This window comes from Sinocyclocheilus rhinocerous, unplaced genomic scaffold, assembly GCF_001515625.1.
Source record: "Sinocyclocheilus rhinocerous isolate Xijiao unplaced genomic scaffold, SAMN03320098_v1.1 scaffold293, whole genome shotgun sequence".
In the NCBI taxonomy this organism is placed as follows: domain Eukaryota; kingdom Metazoa; phylum Chordata; class Actinopteri; order Cypriniformes; family Cyprinidae; genus Sinocyclocheilus; species Sinocyclocheilus rhinocerous.
The window spans coordinates 456,050-480,590 of NW_015643297.1; the positions used below are offsets into that span (position 1 = coordinate 456,050).

The 24,541-nt window shown below is 36.4% G+C and overlaps 1 protein-coding gene across 1 annotated transcript in view; it reads right to left on the bottom strand.

Annotated features, from left to right (window-relative positions):
• The window catches only part of LOC107757303 (disabled homolog 2-interacting protein-like), a 99,023-nt gene that overhangs the window by 45,954 nt on the left and 28,528 nt on the right, over nucleotides 1–24,541 (bottom strand). The window contains exons 4-5 of the mRNA XM_016574746.1: nucleotides 15,158–15,264; nucleotides 8,884–9,002 (exon numbers count right to left, since the gene is read on the bottom strand). Of these exons, the coding sequence (XP_016430232.1) occupies nucleotides 8,884–9,002; nucleotides 15,158–15,264 (226 nt within the window). The remainder of the gene's footprint in view (nucleotides 1–8,883; nucleotides 9,003–15,157; nucleotides 15,265–24,541) is intronic.

The window sequence follows — 24,541 nt, forward strand, 5'->3', positions numbered from 1 at the left end:
ATTACATAAAATAAGAAATATTAATATTGTAACATTTCACTCTAAAATATTATAATATATTAAATCTACAATCTATTATTATTAAAATATATATTACATATTATATTATATTATACTATATTAGAAAAGTAATATAATTTTATTTTACAGGACAACTGCAAAATTACAATACTAATATTTATGGTTGCAATAATGTCTGCATTTTCAAATGTTAAACCATCAAGCTTTTTATTTCTTTTTATAACCTTTTTTAAAGCTTCTATTTTGTTGACAACAGCTGGTTTAAAAGGGCTTCTCATAAAAGTTTGGAAAGATGGTTGCCGTATGTTGCATTCCCAAATGCACATTCTAAGAGACCCAAACGCAGAGATTCATTTATATGTAGCTGTATTTACCTCAAAACGTGCCACTCAGAGACACAGAAAACACTGGATCATGAAATGCTTGTATGTAAAAAAAAACAAAAAATAAACAGTGCCATAAAACACGCGGTGCATGTATTTATTTCATTAAATCGTAGCCCTTTGCCATATCGTGATTTCGGTTTTATTTTAATTAGTAAGCCAATACTATATTTTGTGTTCCATAGAAGAAACAATAAAAGATCTAATGAGTTTGTAACAAAATGAATTTTCTGTTTTTCTAAACTCTTTCTTTAATAAATCTCGCAGGAAGTCCCTTCACTCTGTCAGCTCAGTCTGCGACCTCTAACATTCCCCTCAGCGGTGTTAACATTCTCCTCCTGTCTCTTCCGGCTCCATTAGATACAACTACAGACCACTGAACACACGCAGAACCATAAAACCGCCCCCCTATTTCCCTTTTCACAATTTGTTTCCTTACAGGCTGGAATTATGACGCATCATATTGACCTAGTTTTCCAGTAAATATGCTAACAACCCGCTAGGACAACATAACTGCAAAACGTGTTAATTACAGAGGTGCTGGATGACATTGTTATGGGTTTAATTCAGTCACGGTCACCTCAAAGCCTGCTCTTACAAAGGGTCATTCGGTATCCGTCAATTCGAAATGCTGCACTTGCTGTGACAACCCAAACGTGACCTCAAAACGTACAAACACTCATCTGTGAAACTCACAGAATTCATCTGTGAAAATGAGTCCACAATTGCAATCTCTGAGATAAAAAAAAAGGAATGGTGCCTGGAATCCAAAATATTTCTGTGAACAAGAATACCAGGCACTTCAATTAGGTCTTCCCACATGCTCACAAATACCTGTGTTCTTTCCATCGAGAGCAAGCCTGGATTCGCTGGACAAGAGAAAATAAGAATACTTCTCTTTTTAAAATTTATGTTGTGATGGACCAGGAATGTCTAGATTTTTAAAGTTCTCTAAACCTTTCTTTTCTTTATGATTATAGGAGTCAAAACAGTACATCATAACTCAAGGTTACAACTGCTGGTGCAACAGTTAAAGGTGGGGTAAGCGATTTTTCAAAAATGCTTTAGAAAACTTGTTTTTGTTGATTTACAGTATTGTCTTTGAATTTTTTTATGTTACTTAATTTATGCATTTACTGTGTATTTTCTGTGGTGGTTAAGCACTGTAACCAATCACAGACATGTCGTACATTTTTGCTTTAATCTGCCTTAAAACAGATGTTTTTGTTTCTTCTTTTCCTACAATTCCAGCTGCTATATGAGTAACTTTGCTGCTTACAAAATGCATATTAAGAGAAATAATGATGTTGTGTAAAAAAGTCATTTTACAGGACAAATGCTAGAGATTACATGTGCATTATATAGGAGTAGTATTGACATTTTAAAAAGTAATAGTCATTTTGATGGAACTGTTGTAGGCAAGAACCATCTCTCTGATCAGGATCGCAGTGAACTTCTTGGCCTCCTTCGTAGTGTAGCATGTGCACATGATAGAGAAACATATGAGGCAGAAATAAGTAAGCTCAGGGACAGTGTCTTGTATAAGACTTACACAGCCGTTTGAAACTATTTTGAGAAAAGGTGGCTCCTTATTAAAGAGGTAGGGGTTATAGCAGTGTCCTTGAGAATTTTCTATTGTGTCACAGTGGGGATTGTTATGCATTTATGTACACTGACAGTAAAGGGAGGTTAGAAAAGCATTTAAAAAAAAAAATTGAATTAGTGTAAAATACTTTTTTCTTGCTTATTTTCATAGGTGGTGCAGAGGATTCTTCCCATATGGATTTAATGTTTCTGTAACCACAAACAATAGCATCGAAGCAATGAATAACTCTTTGAAGAGCTTTTACCTGAAGATTTTGGGTACTAAAATAGTATAATCTTTAGCTGAAATTATAATAACTGAATTCTGTGTAAACACACACACATTTGTATTTATACTTTATATGTATGTGAATTTTTATAGTTATAATTTATATATTATAAAAATTATATGAAGTATATAAGTATATTAAATATAAATGTATTATGTATATATTGACACATTTGTATTTATACTAATGTATATGTAAATTTTTTGAAATATATTTATAATTACATATAAAAATTATATACAAATTATAAATATATAAAAAAGTATAAATATAAATGTGTGTGTGTGTGTGCATGACACCAAGCAACAGTGTCGGTGTTTGTTTGTTTGTTTTTTCCTTCCCCACTGTTTAATGTTAGATGTGATATAATTCTTGTTTGAAATGCGCGAAAATGAAACCAACTCAACAAGATCTCCGCAGATTTGCTTTTCAGGCTTCACACGGAGCGTGTAAACTGTGCATGCTCCTTGACCTTGTGAACAAACCACGCCCGCCTGATGTCGTCAGACCCGAAACACCAAGTATTTAGTCTGTGCCTCCATTACATTAAATGATGGTGATTGCTAAGATGTTTTGAGGGATAACACCACAAAATTGTGCATATAGTCTACACCGAAGTGCGCATCTCAATAAAACCTTATAATAAACAAAGTGTCACAAACCAAAGCCTAACTCACAAGGGTATAAGAAACTGCTTCAAATGTAAAAGAAAGCTGTGACAAAGGAGACAAAAAAACCTGTCAGAGAGTCTCAACGAGAGTGAACCTCACTAAGCCCTGTGAAGAAATGCCAATTTCAAGTGTGTCTGCATGTGTGGCCATTTAAAAACACTGAAGTGGTGTAGGTAGAATATAAAAACCACTGCAGTGGCCAAGCAGAACTGCAGCTTACTGCATATTATAGCAAAGCTTTATCTGATAATTTGATTTGTCATTGATCCATGAACTCGAGTGAATCTGCCAGACACAGGATATAAATAGATATAAAATATAATATAAAAGGATATAAAACGCAAATGACCGAAATATGCAGGAAAATAACCATTTTAGTAACAATATAGCATTAAAATATTTTTATAGTCTCTAATCCCACTCCTACTTATAAACCTAAACATGTCTTCATTTCAGTGATTATTTTAAAGGGGGGTGATTCTTTTCTATACCCACTGTAAACAGAAAATAAAATTAATATTGAATATTTGCCTCTAATAACGGCCATACATTTTAAAATGTTTCTCAGGTGTGAGCTACTGTTTGTATTCACCTACAGTTTAAAAGAAAAAAAATATCATATAATACTTAAATTACTTTAACAGCCTCTTAGCTGAATTTGATTAAATATTTAAAATTAATTAATTAGAGAAAGGTTTCACAATTTAGACAATGAACAAATTGAAAGATGTTGGTTGAATGCCTCTGAAATACATATATGTTGCATAGGCATTGTATATAAAGCTAGGTCACCGTCCTTGTCCGTGAAGATGTCAAACACAGCTCTGTTTACAAGAATTTCATTACTATACATCATCCACAGGCCCGATCTATAATGTACCATGTCAAGCATTCGAAATGAGTGGGAAATGAAGACAAGGAGGAAAATGTTGCCAATAAAAAGTGTCATTGAACCGCGGGGTCAAAGAGAGAGCTTTAAGTAACACTGAATTAATGCTTTGTGTCAAGGCCTTTGCTGTAAAAAAAAAAAAAAACTCCTTCAATGATAAAATTAGGCTAACAGAGATAAATGTATAATACAATTCTATACAATTTTAAATAATTAAAAAATAAAACACTAAAAATTAAAATAAAAAAATTTAATTTAGGCATTATAAATATACTGTATTTGAAAAAAAGAATATTAATTTGGAGATTTGCTAAAGATTAAATTTAACGGTGTTATTACATTTGTAGTATTTTTAAATATGAACTTTAAGCAAGCATAAGATGAAGGCAAAACAAAAATCTAACAGTGGCCAATAACCAAAACAATCCCAATATATTGTGCATTCCTAGAAAAATGAAAGCATCCAGGTTTGGAATGTTTTACGGGAGTTTAAACAGTACCAGTATTTCTTTTTTTAAGGTGAACTGTTCCTTTAAAGATGAAACCCGCTGATCTCCTATTAAAACAGTGCAATACACTGTTATATGAACAGCAGTGGTGGTTTCAATAGAGTTAGAGATTTCAAAAGTTAAAAAGAGAGTTAAAAAGAGACAGAAAATGGAAGCTCAAATGTGGACGTGAGCATAAAAAAAATCTTGAGAAAGCGATGCAGCTGGTAAGATTACCATTAACAAAACATGCACAGTCCTTAGAAACCGCAGAATATGTAACAGGTTTTATGACCACATAAAAGCTACATGAAGCGCTAAGCATCAATTTCCATAGGATTACCATGGTAAATAAGCCACAAAACTTGCTCAGTTTGCCTTTAAATGCAAACCTTGAGAGTTAAAACCGTTGTTTCATGAAAAAAAAAAACATATCCATCAATTCAATAACTAGCGAAAGTCCCTGACCAATCATAGAAATGCTCAGAATTTACATGACAGTCATATTCATAGCTGATATTTGAGGTTGCCAGAGGGTCAAAAGCAGAAATATGGTGCTGGTTTTAGTGAGGTAGAGACAGCAGAAACTAATAAAAAAATAGGTGGGGGGATAGACAGCCTGTCAGATAGATGGAGTACCGTGGGGGAAGTCAGGGTGAGACGGAGACAAAACCAGAGGGATAGACGGACAGAAAGAAGCGAGGACGTGCAGCTCTGCCGTGAGTGTCTATTTGTGAGGAATGCAGGTTTGAATTTAATGAGGCTAATCCATTACAGGCAGATGGCCACAGCCCTCACATCACATGTCTTCAAACCAAACCTAACCACCATCCCGTTAATGCCAGGTTTCCTTGTGATATCTTATCCCATATAATGTGACAACATGTCTAAAAAGTAACAGTTTCTTTTTTCCTGGTTAACAACAGAAGAAATATACAATAGCAATATATAATATATATATTTTTTGTAGCCAAGACTTTAGGTTTTTGCATATAAAGAACTGACTTGGAAAAAAAAAAACATTTCTCAGAAATATTCACTTTAGTAAAAAGTGTGACAACTAGCCCCGATCTCCCATATTGGAATACATGACTGCTAGTTTAGCTTTCTGAGTATTCAATACACTAATAGCTCACATACATCTCTAAGACATCTATTTAAAGTCTGTTTTCATCTGGAATTTGCCATTTTTAGAGTGTTTGTATCTTCAGTCCATTGCCATATATTTCCTGATGGATGTCAGAATAGCTTTCTGTGACACTTCTGATCTTAAATCCTTTTTAAGATGTTTAAAAGATGTTTGTACACAAATATGGTGCTAGAATACAACATAATGCTCTCTAAATGATTCTCTTTCAGGTATCGCGGTATATATGTATGCTTACTGGGATATTTTAGATTTCACACATCGATGGCGACCACGGGACGATCTGCGGTGAAATTCACAGGTCACTAAATAAACCAAATAACATAACAGCTTCTGATTACGCCATTCATCTAGAGAAGAAAGACAAAGACCCCCCACACACATACACAAACCCAGAGAGAAATGAAGACAGTAATCTGTGGCATAGGGTGCACACTACACTGGCAAGCCCTGGGCGAGCATGTCTCTTGATATTAGCAGAGTGCAGTAAGGTCATGCATTCTCTCCATTACACGACTCCCAGGCTTGTAATTAAGTGGGACATGGTAAAACAGCTGGCAGCATGAAGGGAGGCTGACCTGGAAACCACGCTGTGTCCAACAGGATGATGCAAGAGACTAAAAAACACATATAAAAAAACAAAAACAAGAACACGATGCTTCAGTAATTGGTTTCAAGCAGCATGTCTTCAGATTAAAAATGATGGATGCAGCAATAACACTAATAAATGCACAGAAGTGCGAGCCAGAGGTGAAGAAGATGGCCTTTGCTGAATGAAAACACGCTTTGAATAGCCCTATCCATCACCCTGCTGAGACGACGCCACCTCCTTTATTTCTCGTTCAATTACATGAGGATGAAGAGATCTCACTGCCGTTATTGTTCAGATAATGGTTGTTGGGAAAAAGAGGTAAAATCAATAGTTAAAGCCCAATGTCCTTTTCAAAGGCTGCAATGTAAAGGGATCTCGTAAGGCTGAATGTCACGTTAAAGTCTTTTGTTTTGTCTTTTAGTAACTATTTGATTTCTCCACTTGGATTTGCAGGTGACAATGTAAAATAACATCAAATAATAATAATAATATACGATATATAATTACGTAATGTATTAAAATGGTTAGAAATGTCACATTTTGATTCATATATTTTCTTTACTGTATATACATCAAATACTGATCTGTCAAACAATGCTGTTCAAAATGCTGCAAGATTTTTCTCATGTTTTTGAAAGAAGGTTTTCAGGCTCACCAAGGCTGCATGTATTTGATCAACAATACAGTAAAAACAAAAATATTGTGAAATATTATTACAATTTAAAATAACTCTTTTGTATTTGAATACATTTTAAATGTATTTTCTTCCAGTGATGACAGTCTTTAGTGTCACGTGATCCTTCAGATGTTGATTTTGTTCACAATAAACATTTCCTTATTATGATCAATGTCTATTCTTTTAAGAATAGAACGTTCAGGAGGCTGCCACAGCATCCATGAAGCAGTATGTGTGTGCCATATCCAGCTCACACACCTTGGAGCCTCCCAGGATAATATGCTGCTCTAATGAGGCATAAAATCTCTGGACAAGCAAGGCCATTTTTGCCTGCTAACACCACAGCAACACAGAAGCACAAGGTTGACGGTGAGCTGTGGAGAAATCTTTGCCGTGGTTCCTATGATATCCGCAGGTCTGTAGAGTGACTCAACAAATTCCCATGACGAGACGATGCTCTTGAGATTCTCTTTTGGGTAAATGAGAATACTTTCCCACACAAATGGAGAATAAAGGAAGCTTAGGTGCATTTTTGTAGAAAACAGATACATATCTTAAACTTAAAGATATAGTTCACACAAAAAGGAACATTCTGTCATAGTTTGCTCACCTTCATATCATTTCAAACCTGTAAGAGATTCTTTCTTCAGTAAAAGTCACATTTTTGCAGAATAGCCCATACTTTTCAATATAATAAAAGTAAACGGAGCTATAAAATGCACCATAAAACTACCACAAGAGTGTCTAATGACGAATGGAACAGGATTTGATTTGAGAGCAACAAAGTGGAAAATTATTAGTCAAGAGCAGCTTAAATTTCACAGAGCTATCGCAAGACTTCAGAAGATTTGTAATAGAGCCGCATGAGTCATGTGGACTTTTTAATAACTCTTTTATGGTACTTTTCTGTCACTTTGGTCACGGGAAACAATGGTTCAACTAACAGAAGCTGGATTCAAACTCACATCATTAACCGTTAGGTCAAAGATGAAGATTGTATAGCTCAGACATTGCTCTTTTATAGCTCAGATTTCCGTTATGCTTAATTTATCTACCAACAGATGATTCTCCTAAAGGATAAATAATAATTTTAAAAAATGAGACAATTGTTGACATACAATAAGAGTGTAAAGCAATACATGTGAATTGAATAGTTGAGAATTTGAGAAATTATTAAGTTCACAAAAAAATTCTTTTGATTGCAGATTTTGGTATCTTTGCAAATCTGAACACTGTTTAGATCTTAAACTAGGGCAAACAAATGCAAGACAAATCATGAAAAGAATCTGAGAAGCACTGAGACCTCAGTAAGCCTCCAATTGTGGTTAATTTAATCTATTTGCACAAGGGAAAAATGGTTTGTAAAGAAGTGAGGTTGACAGTTATTGCTTCCACAGTGGCAAAGTTAGTGGCCAGTCCTCCTGAATAACAGACTCAAATGCAGTCACAATATCTAAACTCTCTGTTCACTTCGGTGTGCATTGCTACAAGCTCGTACACAAACAACACACTGACCTGAGACTGGGAAACAAACTGCTACATGAAGGTCACTGTATTGAAGTCACATCAAAACAACATATGAACCAAGTATCCCAGAGCCTGATATTTCTTCTCTTGACAACCTGAACGACACGCAGGGAGCCGAATATTTCACAGGCATCTCTCGCAAATTAGACTGAGGCCAGATCATTTATCCTGCAAGTAATCCAAATCATTCCTCACTCTGTGATTCCTATTCATTGGGAAGAAAGATGACTCAGACATTTTAGCACTGCAATAAGTGACTCTAAACAATCCTAATAGAGATTAATAGAGAGGCTAGACGTTCAGAGAATTACGTGATGAATGTTGTAGGAGATACGGAAAGCTGCAAATCGAGGCATTACGCTGTGTAAAACCGACAAGGGGAGATCTCTTAATCAACCTGACGGCACAAAATCTGAATTTTTATGTTAACTGCAATCACCGTGATTAGAAAAACTATGGATTGTGAATGACACATCATAAAGGACGTGTTGACAGCTGTCAATATAATGGTGGATTCAGGTGTTGGATGAATAAAAAGCAACAAACAGGAAGCCGTAGGAGACTCTAAACTGCAACGCAAACCTAAACGCAACAAAATGAATGGTTCCAACTTACCTGTCATTCTCCGTGCTCTTGAAGCCCGGTAAGATGTTCCTGAAGCTGCTGTGGCGGTCGAGCTTCGGCTGGCTTTTGGTACGTTTAATGGAACCCTTCAGTCTGCGACTTAGGAAGCCCTGGACAGGAAGTCAGAGGAAAGGACTGGATTACATTCACAAATTCATTAACCACTGGAGCAGCTGCATGTGAAAACCAAAGCTCGTCTTTTTCTCTTCTATCTGTTCTTTCCTCCCTCTCGCTCTCCTCTCATCTGTAGCGTTTGGTTGCGCCGTGCATAGCTGCGCGATTGGTGCGGCACACACATCTGCTCGCAGCGCTGGACTGAAGGAGCTTCACTGATGTGATACTCCCTTCAAAGCCGCTGTTACCATGGAAACTGTTGGCTGGCATGGAAAAGGGGGGAAAAATATTGGTGCACTGCAAGTTCATATAGGGCGAGAGCTGAGCTGGCGCTTTTCAGACGCTGTGCAGATTAGGACAAGATTAAAAGGACTTGAATTATTCCTGAAAAACTACAGTCTGTCTGAGTACACTGCAAAAACTGAAATCTAAGAAAGTAAAAAAAAAACTTATTTCTAGAAAATGTGTCTTGTTTTTTGCCATTAAAGATAAATAGTCTTATAAAATACATTGCACATTAGACTAGAAGTCTTAATTTAAGAAAATGTATCTTCTTCGGTCTAGGCAAGTAAATGTTAATTAACTTTGAGCAAGATTTTACTAGAAACAAGTGATAGCTATAAAGCCCAAGTATTGGTGCATGTTCAATTAGATTGTTGTGCTAATTTTAAGACTGATACCACCCCTGAAAATTATAATTTCAAGAACCTTAAGAAAGGATTTTTTATTTATGATTGTGTCTGTCAGTTTTTGAAAATAAATTTAAGAAAAATTGCTTGTGTGAACATAAAACACTTAACAGCTAAAAAGTGGTTTAATTCTGATTTATTTCGTATCAAAATAGAAAAACAATTGCAAATGTTGTATCAGCAACACTGAGAAGGGCAAAAACATGCATTTCTCAGGCATGTAGATGCAATTAATGAGTGGGAAATGTGAATCAAGGCCTCTTGCATGAAGTGAATAAATGGCTGCTTGATCTTAATAAACCACTTAGTGCCTGTTGTTGCACAACAACCGCTTAAGGGGCTAACATGAATGAACAAAGACACAAAGAACGGCACAAATTCTGCTGAAAGGACTAGTTTAGTTAGTATAGTATAGCTAGACTAGTATAGAAGCGTCATGCCTACTGAGGGTATACATGACCCTTCAGAATTTTGAATACATTTATTTTTGGAAAGCAATTTCTGGAAGGAATTAAATTAATGATTAATTAATTAATACAAAACTTTTAATATAAATATTGATATAAAATATGTAACATTTATATTTATTTTATATTAATATATTTGAATAAATATTTATTATTTATATAAAAAAAGTTGGTTTGGGTCAGCTTTAAGACATCTTATCAAAAAAACTTCAAAGTATATTTTCCCCCTCGGGTGTAATCTAAATTTTTTAGCTCTTTGTTTTTTTTCGGGGCAACTTTCCCATGAAATTTGCCATTTTGCCAAACTTCCAAATGGAATTATTCATCGAGCCTGTCAGAGTGAAGGAAGAGCGCTGTTTGATGATGCTGTTGTTTGGAAGAGAAGTACAACTGGAGGCTGCAGTCGCAGTCTGGATCAATGACAGTCTGAAGAGCTCAACTCCTGAAACACACTCCAGCTGTGCAGTAACTCTGCATCTTTCAAATTTAAACAATACGCCAAGATGCATTTAAGGCCAAATCTACATGCATCACATGCATTTCTTGACAAAAAATTTTGGTCACTAAATTATTCTGCAATTCTACAGATAGAAGTGAATAAGAATGATTTGTTTTCTACAGAATTATGTTTCGTGCCCTCCAAAAAGTATATAAAAGGGTTAGGGCACCTAACCCTAACCCTAAAAGTAACATTTTTACTACAAAACATATTTTGTGTGTGAAGCCTGATGTTAATTTAGTATAATTAATGATTTCTGTACAGGATCATGTGACACTGCAGACTGGAGTAATGATAGGATAACACCCTATTCTTAACCAAACATATGCGGTTATGTTGGAATCATGTCTCAGTAATAAGCTGTCAGCTGTCAAAAGGCTGAAGGTCTGCAGATTCCTTCACGTCTATTGTGTGCATGTACTGAATTCCTGTAATGCTTAGCTGCTCAGCCTGCATTTCCAACCTCCTCTCACACCCCCCCCTTCTCCCCCTTCTCCTGTAATCTTTATGCTTGGCCTCTCTCTGCCCTCTTGTGTCCATGCCTGTGAGTTTGTGTCTGACAGCTTTAATTGTGCTGACAATCCTAGACATGGCGTGAAACATTTTGAAGCCGATAGACGTAGATTTGAATGCCCTGTCTGGATTTGTATAACCTGGTCCCTACTTTGTAAGACAGGAGAAGTCTAAGCCCTGTTCTGACCCGCACACGGCACTGTTAGGCTGTTAGTCACACCACAGCTAGTAAAGAAAAGATCTGGGGTTCTGTTGAAAAACCTTGTGAGATGTCTACAGACAGTGTGTGTGTGCTATGTGTTTTAATACCAAACAATTTAGTAGCTAAACAATTAATATTATAAGCCTTAAGTGTCAAGGCCATATTGTTCACTTTTGAGGAATGTGGAGTCAAGTTACAATGTCAGTGAAGGTTTTGTTTACTAAAATAGTCATAGTATTTTCCAGTTACATATCAAAAAATTCTTGAAATAAATGTACAAAGGTAAAAATTTTTTTACAAATTAAATAAATAAATGAACATGATTTTTAAAACACAGCAAAATGTTTTACAAGTTAAAAAGAAAAACATTTTTAAAATATTTTTTTGTAGTGTAGGCATCATGTTAAATCTCTTCAGCGGGTCCTTTATTGGGATAAACCACTATTCCTCATTCCCTGAAATTGTGTCTAGACAAGTAACAAGCCAGTCCTGTTATAACCAGTGGAACTGAGATATGTTTCTTGCCCTTATTGTGCCAATGCACCAAGGTTACAAGATAAACATTCCTGGAAGACATTTAATTTAAAATGAAATATTTCAAGAGGCCCCTTATGCCAAGACTTCCAGATGTCTCCTTATGCCAAATGCACACTACAACGCTAAAGATCCCCATCCTACATGCAATTAAAAACTCAGTTTGGCAAATTGGTTATCTTGTTTTAAAAATAAAACTAACAAATATTTGATTAATTAGAAAGAAAAGTAGTGAAATACACTAAATTTGTCAAGGATAGCACAATAAAGTTAAAAACTTGTTTCCATTGTGGTCCTTAATGTTAAGCACAAACTTCACTCCTGGTAACAGATACTGACATTGCATTATAAATAAAGAAATGACAATTTACCCTAGAAAAAAGGCATTAAAATATGAAGGAGCTCTATTATTGATAATCTTATGTACCATTTTTAATTTAATGTGTTCTATTCTGGTTTCTGTAGGTAACCAATGAAGATGCTTACAATAGAAAACATAAACGTGTAAAACGACTAAACCTTAAAACTAACCATATCAATTTATTTTGAGATTTTTGTAACCAAACAATTTTTCCAACCAAGTAAATTTATCTTGTTTTAAGTTTTTTTATTTCTTATTTTTTAAATATATCTTCACTGGAAAATAAGAAAAAAATGCTTCTCAAATTTTTTTTTTTTTTTGCAGCGTTCGATTCCAGATTAATATGTTTTCCATTGTGAAAACAAGTTCTTTGGGTTCAGTCTTCCATGAAGGCACTTAGCATAACAGCCGTTATCAAACATGAGAAACATGGTATCTCTCAGATAACAACTAAACAAGACTCCCGACTGGAGCGAGCCTCTGCAAAGAGCCTGAATGAGTCTGAGCATCTGCTGAAACAATACATTTAATGTCATTATCTGTTGTTCGCAGCCAGACAGTCTAGCCTGAGCCATAATGCAGAGGAGTCCATGGTCTGAAGCTGCCTGCTCTGCACGAGAACCATTGGCCTGTGGGGAAATCCATAACCCTGGGTTCCTAATGATCGCGTCTACATATATCACCAGAGCAAGCTATGGGATTTCTCCCAGGGTTCTCAAAGTGGTCCGCACAGCAAGGGGGCGCACTATTGCCCTTCCTCCTTCTGTTCCGACAAGCCTGGGATCCTGTTCAATTAGCGTGAATCCAGTTAGGCGTACTCACACGAAAGTCTCTGTATCACCGGAGACAGCGGGACTCTCTTGTGGCCCCGCAGGAGCCAAATACACAACTCATCGGCATGCACAAGGGGCGTTCACGTTCAAGCATGCTTACAAACACTGCTCATTCTGTCTTGCGTCAGTTAATAGATCCTGTCATTAGTTTAGCTCTGTAATTAAGCAAAATGGGTGAGCTGAAAGCAGTGAAATAACTGTTTATCTTAGGTTTCTGGTAGGGGGTAAACAGTAGCAACAGACTGATGCCAATATTTGAATGCAACCTGTACCACTAGAAAATAAATACACAGGCCTAAGAGGGAATTACTGACGTGCATATTTTACTGAATTACTGACTCCATGGTAACCTGTCCCAATTGGGTTGTACGCCAGCGGTACAGTATTACAGGATGGATACATTTTTACGCAACACCTCATCAACTCTGCAACCTACTTCACCGTGAGGGGCACGAGGGGATAATCTTGTCCTTCTCAGGAGGGTGTGCAACAAGAGCAGGGAAGCGTGGGTACCAGTGCTGCCAGCTGTGCCTGTGGCTTTTCCACATCGCAGCTAAATGCAGTAAGACTCGCTAGTCGCTACCCATCTGTCTCATTTACAGCACGCATCAACCAGGACTGATTGCATCTCCTCTAAGGACTGCTCCCCATTAGACGCCCATTGAGGTCTATAAAGCGATAGCTTAACTCTATCAGGATGCCTAATCCTTCTCTCCTCTCAGGCTGACCCGGGGATTCAGAGCCAGCTGTGGCCGTGTCGCTCACTTATCTGCGAGGAGAGTCATTAGGACCGGTGCTTCTCGCCCTAGGCAGGAAGTGCATAGCGCAGCGGTGATAACATGCCGTCTCTCCTCAGGGTGCGTGATGACACCTGCTTAGCAACAACTGCTGGGATTAACCTTGTACCAGAGTTCAATGAACTGCGGTCTGCAGTTTGATAAATAAATGCTGTAAATACATAATAGTGAGAGTGTGAAAAGAGTGAAAACAAGACCAAAGGGAGCCATAGTTGAAGAAACACCCATATATGAATTATCCATTTGTTTAATCAACTCCTATTGTTATTTTTAATTGCTATACAGATAAAACTGACTTGACTAAATTACAACATAGACTGCAAGTCATATTGAAGCGAAAGTTCAGTAAAAAAGTTACTCAAATCCATAATAGCTGGCTTAATCAATCAATATGATACTGTCTCCATGGTAACCTGTCCTGTAAGTTGTAGTAAAATTAATTGAACTAAAATATTAGTTATAGATAATATAAGACAAATAAAAAATGACAAACGCATAAGAAAAAATTACTAAAACTTAAAATTTAATTATTAAAAAAAATACTAAAAATTAAAATGAAAACTGAAAACAGACTAGTTAAAAAAATATAAAATATAATTAAAAAAATAAAAATGTAAAAATAATCACCAATTAAAAATAATCCAAAGAAAAATGTTTTGTTTGAATTCTTCACTTGACCCTCCAACACTATTCTATTTCTATTTTATCTACTTGTTTTTCTTTTTATTTAAAAAAACTTGACCCTCTAACACTTGCACTCTCTATTCTATTTCTATTTTAACTACTTGTTTTCTTTTTTATTTATTATAAAAAAACTTGACCCTCTAACACTAGCACTCTGTTTTATTTCTATTCTATCTACTTGTTTTCTTTTTATTTATTATAAAAAAAATTGACCCTCTAACACTAGCGTTCTCTATTCTTTTTCTATTCTATCTACTTGTTTTCTTTTTATTTCAAAGTGTTTGCAGTTTGTTTTATTTTCAAACCAAAGTGGTGAAATTATTTAAAATTCACTCCATGTTGACATAATGTGAAGAAAACTACTTCATAATTTTTTTTTTAAAGAATTATGCATTTAATCTTTTATCTGACATATTAAGGCATTTATGAAGTGTACAGCATAATATGAATGACCATCTAATGTCAAACTGAATCACATTTTGAAATTCAACTCCAAGCTCAGAGAGATGTTTAAATCCTCTTAAGGTTGTAAACGTACTATTTTTATCTGTGCTGCTGTCATAAGTGCGTACCGTGACTTTAAAAGGTGTTGACGTTTCTGCATCCATAGCGACCACCGTTTTGTCCACCGTACTGCCAGGCATACTGCGCCGCCGGCCCACCCTGTCAGTGAGAGACTCTGAGAACAGACAGACAGAGACAGAGAGAGGAATCAGAGAGTGATGACTGGATTTATGTGTATGTAACCAACCCACCAAATGAACAAAACAATCAACCATCAATAACAGTACTGGAAAACCTGAAGAAAGGTGTTCATCATAATCTCTTCTTCATCTTGTTGCTTGCTAAGATCTAAATAAGTTGCTAGTATGTTTTGGATGGTTGCTAGGGGGTTGCTATGCTGTTTGTGTGAGTGTATTCAGCACATTGCTATGTGGTTGCTATGGCCTTTTGAGTGGTATTAAGCATGTTGCAATCTGGCTGCTTTAGCAGGTGCCTTATTGGCTCAAGTCAAAAGGCCCACCCATAACTCTGTATGATGAGCTGCTTCTGTAGCAGGGTCACTATGTCAGTCACATGTGTTGAACCTCAGCCTGCATCAGCCTGTCAGACTGTGCTTGGAATTCAGCACACGCCTGCATCTCTGTCTGCACGATTGATGGAGGGAAGGAGGGAACAAGTGTTTGTGCGGAAAACAAATGAGAGAGCGAATGCAGCCAACCTGAAAGACAAGATCTATGAAATTCATCTCTCTCTTTGCACAGTCAGTGGAGGAAGGGCTTCTTTGCCTCGCTGGTTTTGTACTTGGAAAGAAGCGTTACTAACAAGATCTGGAACCTTTTGTGTGTGTGTGTTATTTCTGACAGCACTTTTCTTGTGCCTGAATTGGTTATTCGAATAAAAAAAGTTTTCTATTCTACAGTGTAAAAAATATCCTGTTACAAAAAAAACTAACAAAAAAAACACATCTGACAGGTGTGCTAAGTGCTATATTGTTAATATACCTATATACTCAAACAACAAATATCTGCTTTTTGCCATAAAAAGCATCAACACCTATCATAATAATACAGGTGAAACAACAGAAAGCAACATGAAACGTTTTTGCATTCGATTGAGGATTTTTATTTTAAAATCGAGAAATATTCAAAATTCGAATTTTTTTTTGACAGCCCTAAGGTACATTACTGTTAACCAAAATGAGAAGAAACAAAATTATTTATGTGTGATGTTTGGGAATGTCCTTTTACTGTTTTTCACTGTAAATTATATGGTAATTCATAGTTTTTAATTGCAAAAAACAAAACAAAAAAAAAAAACATCCATCCATCAGTATTTCACCAAAGCAAAAAAAAATAAATAAAAATAAATAAATAAATATATACAGTGGGTACGGAAAGTATTCAGACCCCCTTAAATTTTTCACTCTTTGTTATATTGCAGCCATTTGCTAAAATCATTTAAGTTAATTTTTTTTCCTCCAAAATAAACAGGGGATCTGGTGTCCTCGTCGTGCTGCGGGGTTCGTGCAGGGAAGGGCAGTGGTCAGGAAGGAAGGGTCTAGGTAAGGGGCGGAGTCCGGCGGCCGCACGCGCTCCCCTCTTGGTCCCGGGGCGCGAGGGGCGGCGGCTTCGTTCAGCAGCTTCATCCTTCTCTCTCGGCCCACGGCGCTTGAAGGGACTGGACGGCCCGGCATCCTGGCCCTACGGCCGTGTAACGGGTGCGGTTCTCGTCCGGATCGCGGGTCCGGTAGCCCCCGACTCTGGCGGCACGGGAGTCCCTCCACGCACCCTTCCTGGACCCACGAGGACACCAGCGTGCATGCACGGGACAGCGACCGGTCTCCCGAGGAGCGGCGCGCTCGGCATTTAAACAGCGGCGGTGATGAGGCTCCATTCGGTTCAGGTGTTGCATGTTTTTTTTTACTCTCATAGATTTTGTTACCATTGCCATGCATTATAAGACTGATAGACTCCAACGGTTGGACTTAAAAATCATCAAATGTGTTCTACTGAAGAAACAAAGTCACCTACATCTTGGATGCCCTGGGGGTAAGCAGATAAACATCAAATTTTCATTTTTGGGTGAACTATCCCTTTAAGCATGGAAGCAAGATCACATGATCACTGAAGATCCACAGGGTTTCTGAGCATCATTTAAAAGTCTGTTAGTAGGCCAAAACATTATATACATAATTCTTAACAGGGTAAAAGTTTATGTACTTTCAAACAATCAGCTGTGTTGAAAAACTCTGAAAGCACTATTTGCTCTAAAAATGATGACTACAATGCCATTACCAACCTGCAAACTAATATCTGGTTCAAATATTGTTTCATCATTTAGCAGCTTGATCACGATTGATAAAAATGCAGCATAAATGGAAAAACACTAAACAACAATTAAGAGATGGCTACAACCTCCACTCAGAGCCACGTGTTTATGAAGAGTGGAGAAAATAAAATGCTTTCATTTTGAGAGGGGTACACAAGGGGCTCAAAGAAAAGCCTCCTCTGGCACAGACCTGCGAGCAGGGAGTCTGAACTCTTGACCGTTCTGCTCATATTTGTCCAGAGCAAACATGCTGACAAGACTACAGAAGTTGTGTTTATGAGTGGCTGTGGAAATACTTTCCATTATAGGGTGGATGAAAGTAAATAAACACCACATCAGAGGATTGATCACTGCCACTTTACGATCCACATGAAAAAAAAAAATAGACAACAATATTGCTTGAACTAAACTAAAGGTACTGTATATATATATATATATATATATAGTTATAATATATCAATATGGGATAACAATATCAAGGAAAACAGAAAATTATATTTAATGGTCAAAACAAAACAAAATGAAAAAGTACAATGTGGCCCCTGTAACTTTCTTTTATTAAATGAATATATTTCAAAGAAGTTCTCGAATGGTATGAGCCATCAAATAATGTTCCATATATGTTAATCAGTTCAACCCCAGATGTTGGGAAGACTTGTGGGCCATTTGCCAGAGAATTACAGCAGAAATGCTTGGCGCTAGCGGCCCTATTAATCTGCTCTGAACAAGATGCATGGCCCAGCTGTGTAAGAGACGTCTGTACCGGGGTGCCACCATCCTCCATCTGATCTCACAGAGGACTCTGTCATTCCAGGAAATTACATAGAAGTGCTACGGTCTCATTTAGCATTCAAGCAGGGCTATAACTCACAGGCCTGTCTCATTTGCTCTTAATCTAAATGCACGTTCCTTTCTTCAGGTCTGGCTCGACTTGTCGCAGCAAGAGATGATGAGTCTTTGCAGGCCCTTCAGTTTGGTTAGACGAAGGCCTGGGACACAATGCCCTTTTAAGGATTAAAAGCAAAAACAATCAAATAAAAAGCAAAACAACTTGTGCTGATTTTCAGCAGGGTCAGTATCTGGTAAGAAACGCACAGTGTCTTGCAGGTATTGTATAGTTGATTATGAATTACAATGATAAAATTGTAAAAAGTTAAAGAAAGAAACAGATTTTGATACCCAAGTCTATTTAGCAGAACATGACTACAGTGAAATTACAGAATAGTTATAGAACATAACTTTGTGACTCAGGAAACAGATTTTTACAAGTAATGTTCTGTCACATGCTTCATCTGCATATCCATTGATTTTCAGTATGAATTGAAGCAGAGAGAAATATTGTGCAGAAGTACACAGAATTGATTAATTTGAGAGATACGGACCACATCCTTTAACTATAAGGAGATTTCTAATATATAATCACACACACACACACACACACACACGTACACACGTACACACAAATTACCCAAGAAAAGTTTGAGGTCATTATGTTTTTTTTAATTATTATTATTATTATTATTATTATAATAAATGAATACATATATTCGACAAGGGTGAATTAAATTGATCAAAAATGAGAGTTGTTACAAAAAAAACTCAAATAAATGCTGTTCTTTTGAACATTCTATTTAAAGAATTCTGAAAAACCATGTATCAAAAAAAAATATTAGTAAGCACAATTATTTTCATCTGTAATATTAATAAGAAATGTTTCTTGAACAGCAAATCAGCATATAAGACTGATTTCTGAAGGATCATGTGACACTGAAGACTGGAGTAATGATGCTGAAAATTCAGCTTTGCATCACAGGAATAAATTACATTTTAAAATATATTAAAATAGAAAACAGTTATTTTAAATTGTAATAATATTTCACAATATTACTGTTTTAATACATTTTTGATCAAATAAATGCAGCCTTGGTAAGCATAAGATTTTCACAAATGTGAAAAATAAAATCTTTTTTGAAAGCAAACCTACAGTATGTGCCCATTCCTTGGGTTTTATAATAACCACACTCCTCTCAGCCTATCAATCAAACGGCTATAATGCTGTGCAGGCCTTCCATCTAACATCACTCTCCTGAAACAAGACCACCACAGTGAAAGGAAATGGAAAACAGGCAAAAACAAACAGAACAGAAATAGAATGATAACTAAGCATTGTTTGTTGTTCTTTGAAGAACAATTACTTAATCAGAACAAGCTGTTGCAGTGTTTCCAATTAAAAATTATGTAAGTGTGAGTATATAATGACAGATTTTTTCATTTTTGGGTGAACTCTTGTTTAAGAACAAATGTAATCTGTAAAACAGCACCACATACCAATGCAGTAGCCAACTGTAAAAATGACTTCTGGGCAGGGATACTTCAGACTCTGACATGTACAGTAACACTGAGGGTAAATGCTGCTTTGGGGTCTGTGCTAAAGCGTCAATCACTGAGCAAGTCAGCTCTCTTTCTTCTATAAAACAGACAAAGAGCTAAACTCTCGACTACACCTGTCTCTCGAGCCTCTCAATATGTCAAGTCACAGAACTTCTTTGGTCTTTAATGGAGAAGTGCAGCTAAAGGCCTGACAGACTGCAGATTGCTTACATCAGCTATCAGCCCACATTCGCCAACTCTGTGAAACCTTTCATTTGAACAGTGCAGTGTTTCTAAGTAATGGATCTGCCATCGCTTTGTGAAATAAAGAATACACAAGATCTTGAATTTTTTTTTCTACACACTTAAAATTTAGAAAAATATCGAGTGCACTCATAACTCTTTGAAAGGAAGGAAATAGGAGAAATTAAATGATTGGGCTGCAAAAACTAAGGTTGCAATTGTATGTTATGAGTGGTTGCCAAGGTTGTGCCAAATTCAGAATTTTAGAATGGGCTTCCATTTAATTAATGAGTGTGCATTTGAATTGAATTTGGGATGGCAGCAAGAGGAATTTACAGAATAGTAGCTCAATAAAAAATTTGCAAGATTTAAAGGAGACATATTATGCCCCTTTTTACAATATGTAATATAAGTCTCTGGTGTCCCCAGAATGTGTCTGTGAAGTTTCAGCTCAAAATACTCCACAGATCATTTATTATATCATTTTGAAAATGTCTATTTTGAGTGGAAGCAGAAACATGCTGTTTTTCGGGCCTGTCTCTTTAAATGCAAATGAGATGCTGCTCCCCGCCCCCTTTTCCAGAATAGAGCTGCGCCATTACAGCTCAGACCTAATAAAAAACAACTGTTTTGGTTCTGATTATCATGTTTATCGTGCTGAAATCATGCATTTTAAACCATATTAGTTTAAACATCTGATATACGGTTTTCTGAGTGCACACATAAAACTGGTGTTTTACACCGTTGTCGCTTGCGAAAACACAATGACGGTGCCGTGGGTGGAAACTTGCAGATTAAGGGGTGGTAATATTATAATGAGATCTCTTTGCCGCGTCACCAAGGGAGCGAAATCAGACGCGCTCGTTTTTTCAGAGGCTTGCAGAAAAAGGCTTACCAAAACAAAGTTACTGGGTTAATCTTTTTCACGTTTCCTTGGTTGGTAGATGCACCTGGGACCTGATTATAGCACTTAAAACCTGGAAAAGTCAGATTTTCATGATATGTCACCTTTAACCACTAGGTAATTTGCTTAATCAGTATTTTGTCATTATTTCAGTAAAAATATATAAATAAAAAATCCTTAAATATATTTACATAACACTGTTTAAAAACGTATTTAAAAAAAAAATGAAAATACCATGATGCTTTTGCTCAAAACTTTGTTAATAGGTAAGAAAAACAAACTTAATACAGAATATATTCCCCTGGTTCATTATTTCATTATTCAGTTCATTATTCCAAAGTTAATTTAATAAATATTTATATGAACTTTCAATATCAAATAATTTAATTCTAATTCCTTTCTTTAATTCAGGAACTAAATTGGAAGTCTCTTAAATCAATTCTGTAAGGTGCACAACCCTGGTGGTTGCCAGGGCACTGCTATGTAGTTACTAAGGTGTTCTGGGTGATTTCATTGGTTAGAAAAGTATCAGCACACCTCTCCTCAACAAGCTGCACAACCTGCGCTATCACGTGTGGACAAGTTATGCACCAAAGTTTAATACTCAGCAAACGCTAAGGAATGGATCGTCTTGAAGAGAGTAGAAACTGAGAACAAAAATATTTCATGGAAATATGTTTGAACCTGATGTAAAGAAGAGGTGGCGGTTTCATCAGTATTGTGTGAACTTTGAACTTCTTGCTGTCTCCTCCCACACACACACACACACACACACACACAGTCTCTCTCGGCTCTAATCAGCGCAGGAACTGAGAAGAAAAAGCCCCTGGAGGTTATATATTCGAGAAGCTTCACTTCACCATGAGGAAGAAAAAAATACTTGTTTATGAACTCTGTTAAAGCAGCGAAGTACTGCAAAAATGGATAGATATTCTTACAGCAGCAGAACTTCATAGGCTGACAAAAAAAACATTATTCCTACTTCAGGCTAACCCATAGTGAAGGTGAAGTGAATTAAACTTAGACTTTAAATTTACAACTTGTCTTTTTATTCTGCTAAAGTAAAAGTATAATACTTGTGTTTCCAATTATCAACATTTTTAAAACATGGAAGTGGAAGGAAGGCCATGAAATGAAATGAAACAAAACAAATGATTATGTCTCTTTAACGGTTGATAAACAAATACAGAGTTCTGGCATGAAACTCTAGATGGCGTAGTCCGATAGGTCTAACTCAATCTGACCTAATGACATCATTATCACATGGCACAGCTGATTGGTTCTCTCCTGTATCGGTAGCCAATGAGCTCGCTGCTCAACATTCAAATATATGACTAGTGCTTGCCGTAGCAGTTGCAGCTTGCTTCAGAAACCCTCCACCTTCCCCAGCTCCACCTGTATACGAGGTGATTCATGTATGCTATATGGGGGTTATTTCATGTATGTTATATTTACAGCAGCAATATTTCTTACATGCTCACAGCAGCATGCTCAATTCAATTCAATTCAAGTTTATTTGTATAATAGCGCTTTTTACGATACAAATCGTTGCAAAGGAACTTTACAGAAAATTAAGTAATGTTGTGGATGTATTGGCAGTAGAAAGTCCCGGTACTTGCTCTGCCGCAGCAGCAGTGTAGCAGATCTATTCCGCCCAGACCAAATACATTAACATTGTCATGTACATTACCATGCCAATCCCTCCAAGAGTTGTCATGATAGAAATTAAATAATCCAACATTCACATTGTCAAGTTACAGAAGACCAGATGACAGAGATAGAAACGTGTTTCAGGAGAACACTTCTTGAAGTCAGTATCTTCAAAGTATGATTAATTTCAACAAGACTTTCAATATTCTCTCTTGTCTCAAAGCTTAAGGCCAGAACAGGTTTGTACTAGTAATAGGCCAATATATCAACTGATTAATCAGCCATTATTTGGCCATTTAACCACTAAATAATTTGCTTAATCAGTATTTTGTCTTGTTTTGTTTCCAGTAAAAAATAAATAAAATATTCTAAAAAAACAAAAAAACTAATATATAAGACATATTCTCTGAAAACAAATAAGGACAATTTCAGATTTTTTAAAATTTTTACTGGGAACCTACTTAAGAAGATATTTTTATAAAATGTCAACAAAGTCCAGTCCCCTCAATAGTTGATGCACCTTCACTTGCTTTAAAAACAGAGTATCACAGCAAAAATCTTCAAGTACAGAGCAAAGAGAAGAAGAATATCTAAAACCTGGGCACCGTTTCACTCAGACACCAAATGCGCACTTCATTCTGATTGGAAACTATAATCAGTCAAACATTTCTGTCAGTTCCTCAGTGCACTTTCATTTCCATCGCTCTTGAGAGCAAATTCTATTATGAGATGGATATTAAGTCAATATGATCAGACAATGAAAAATGTCACAAACGCATAAAAGTACTATGGCACCCTCTGTAACCCCAGCAAAGTACTGTTTTTATCCAAGATAAACAGAGAAAGATGAAATCACCCTTGATAGTGGTGCGGCAGCGGCTCCGTGACCAAACATGCTGTCTATGCCTGGATCGGCCCAGAAGTCTGTAGTAGTACCAGTTCCTCCCCAGAACTCTCCTCATTGCCCCTGACATGCTCTCCGCGTCTCGCTTTCGCCTGTGTCACGGCCTACAGAATGATTGATTCAGAAACTGCTGGAAGTCTTCACTTCAAAAGCTCCTGTTGAACTGAATCACTGCCAGAGAAGTAGACTGCTGCATCTGATTCTACAAGTCAAGACTGCTCTTGAATGATATGGTGGAGAGTTTCAAGAGAAGAGGGGGAAAAACAAGGGGGAAAGTAGAGAGCCAACTCCTCCGCACAAACAACTTCTGTGATTGGGAATGAAAACTACAGTGAGGTGTGTATTTGGGTTTAAATTACAGTGCAGAGATATCTTGAGCCACTCCAACATAAAAATAACTATATCAAATATACAGATATTAGATTACAGTGATAATTCACCCAAAACTGAAAATTGTCTACTTACCCTTTATGATGTTCCAAACCCAAATGTTGTAATTTTTCTGTAATTCTGTGATTTTAATCTTGTAGTTCTTTTCAATAGCAGTTCATACTGACCACATCTGTCAAGCTCCTTGACTTAAAAATCTGTCAAAATTTGTACAATTTATGTAAATAATACATTTAGGTTTATTATACACAAAACTATTATTTGGCAATTTTTTAGTAATGTTATGTTGTTGTTGTTTTTTTTTGGAGCTTGTCAGATATGGTCACTAAGTGGTGCACATTTTTTCCCATTATTGTTGTAAATTCAAACGTAACTACTGTAGTATTTATCATAGCTTTACTTGGCTGACAACACTGAAGACTGAACAGGAGGTTTGTCCCTTCACTCACCCTCAGCTAAACATCCAATACGTTAATATTGTTTGCGGTGCTCTGACAAGGCATTTAACCCCATGACCCATGACACTAGCTGGTGATATAATGAGATTTATGAGCAGCACAAGAACATCTCACCTCCCTGATGAAATCCTCGATTCTGAGAACCAAATGTCAACAACCTATCAGACAGAGATGAAAACTTTTTAAAAATGATTTATGTGCCCCC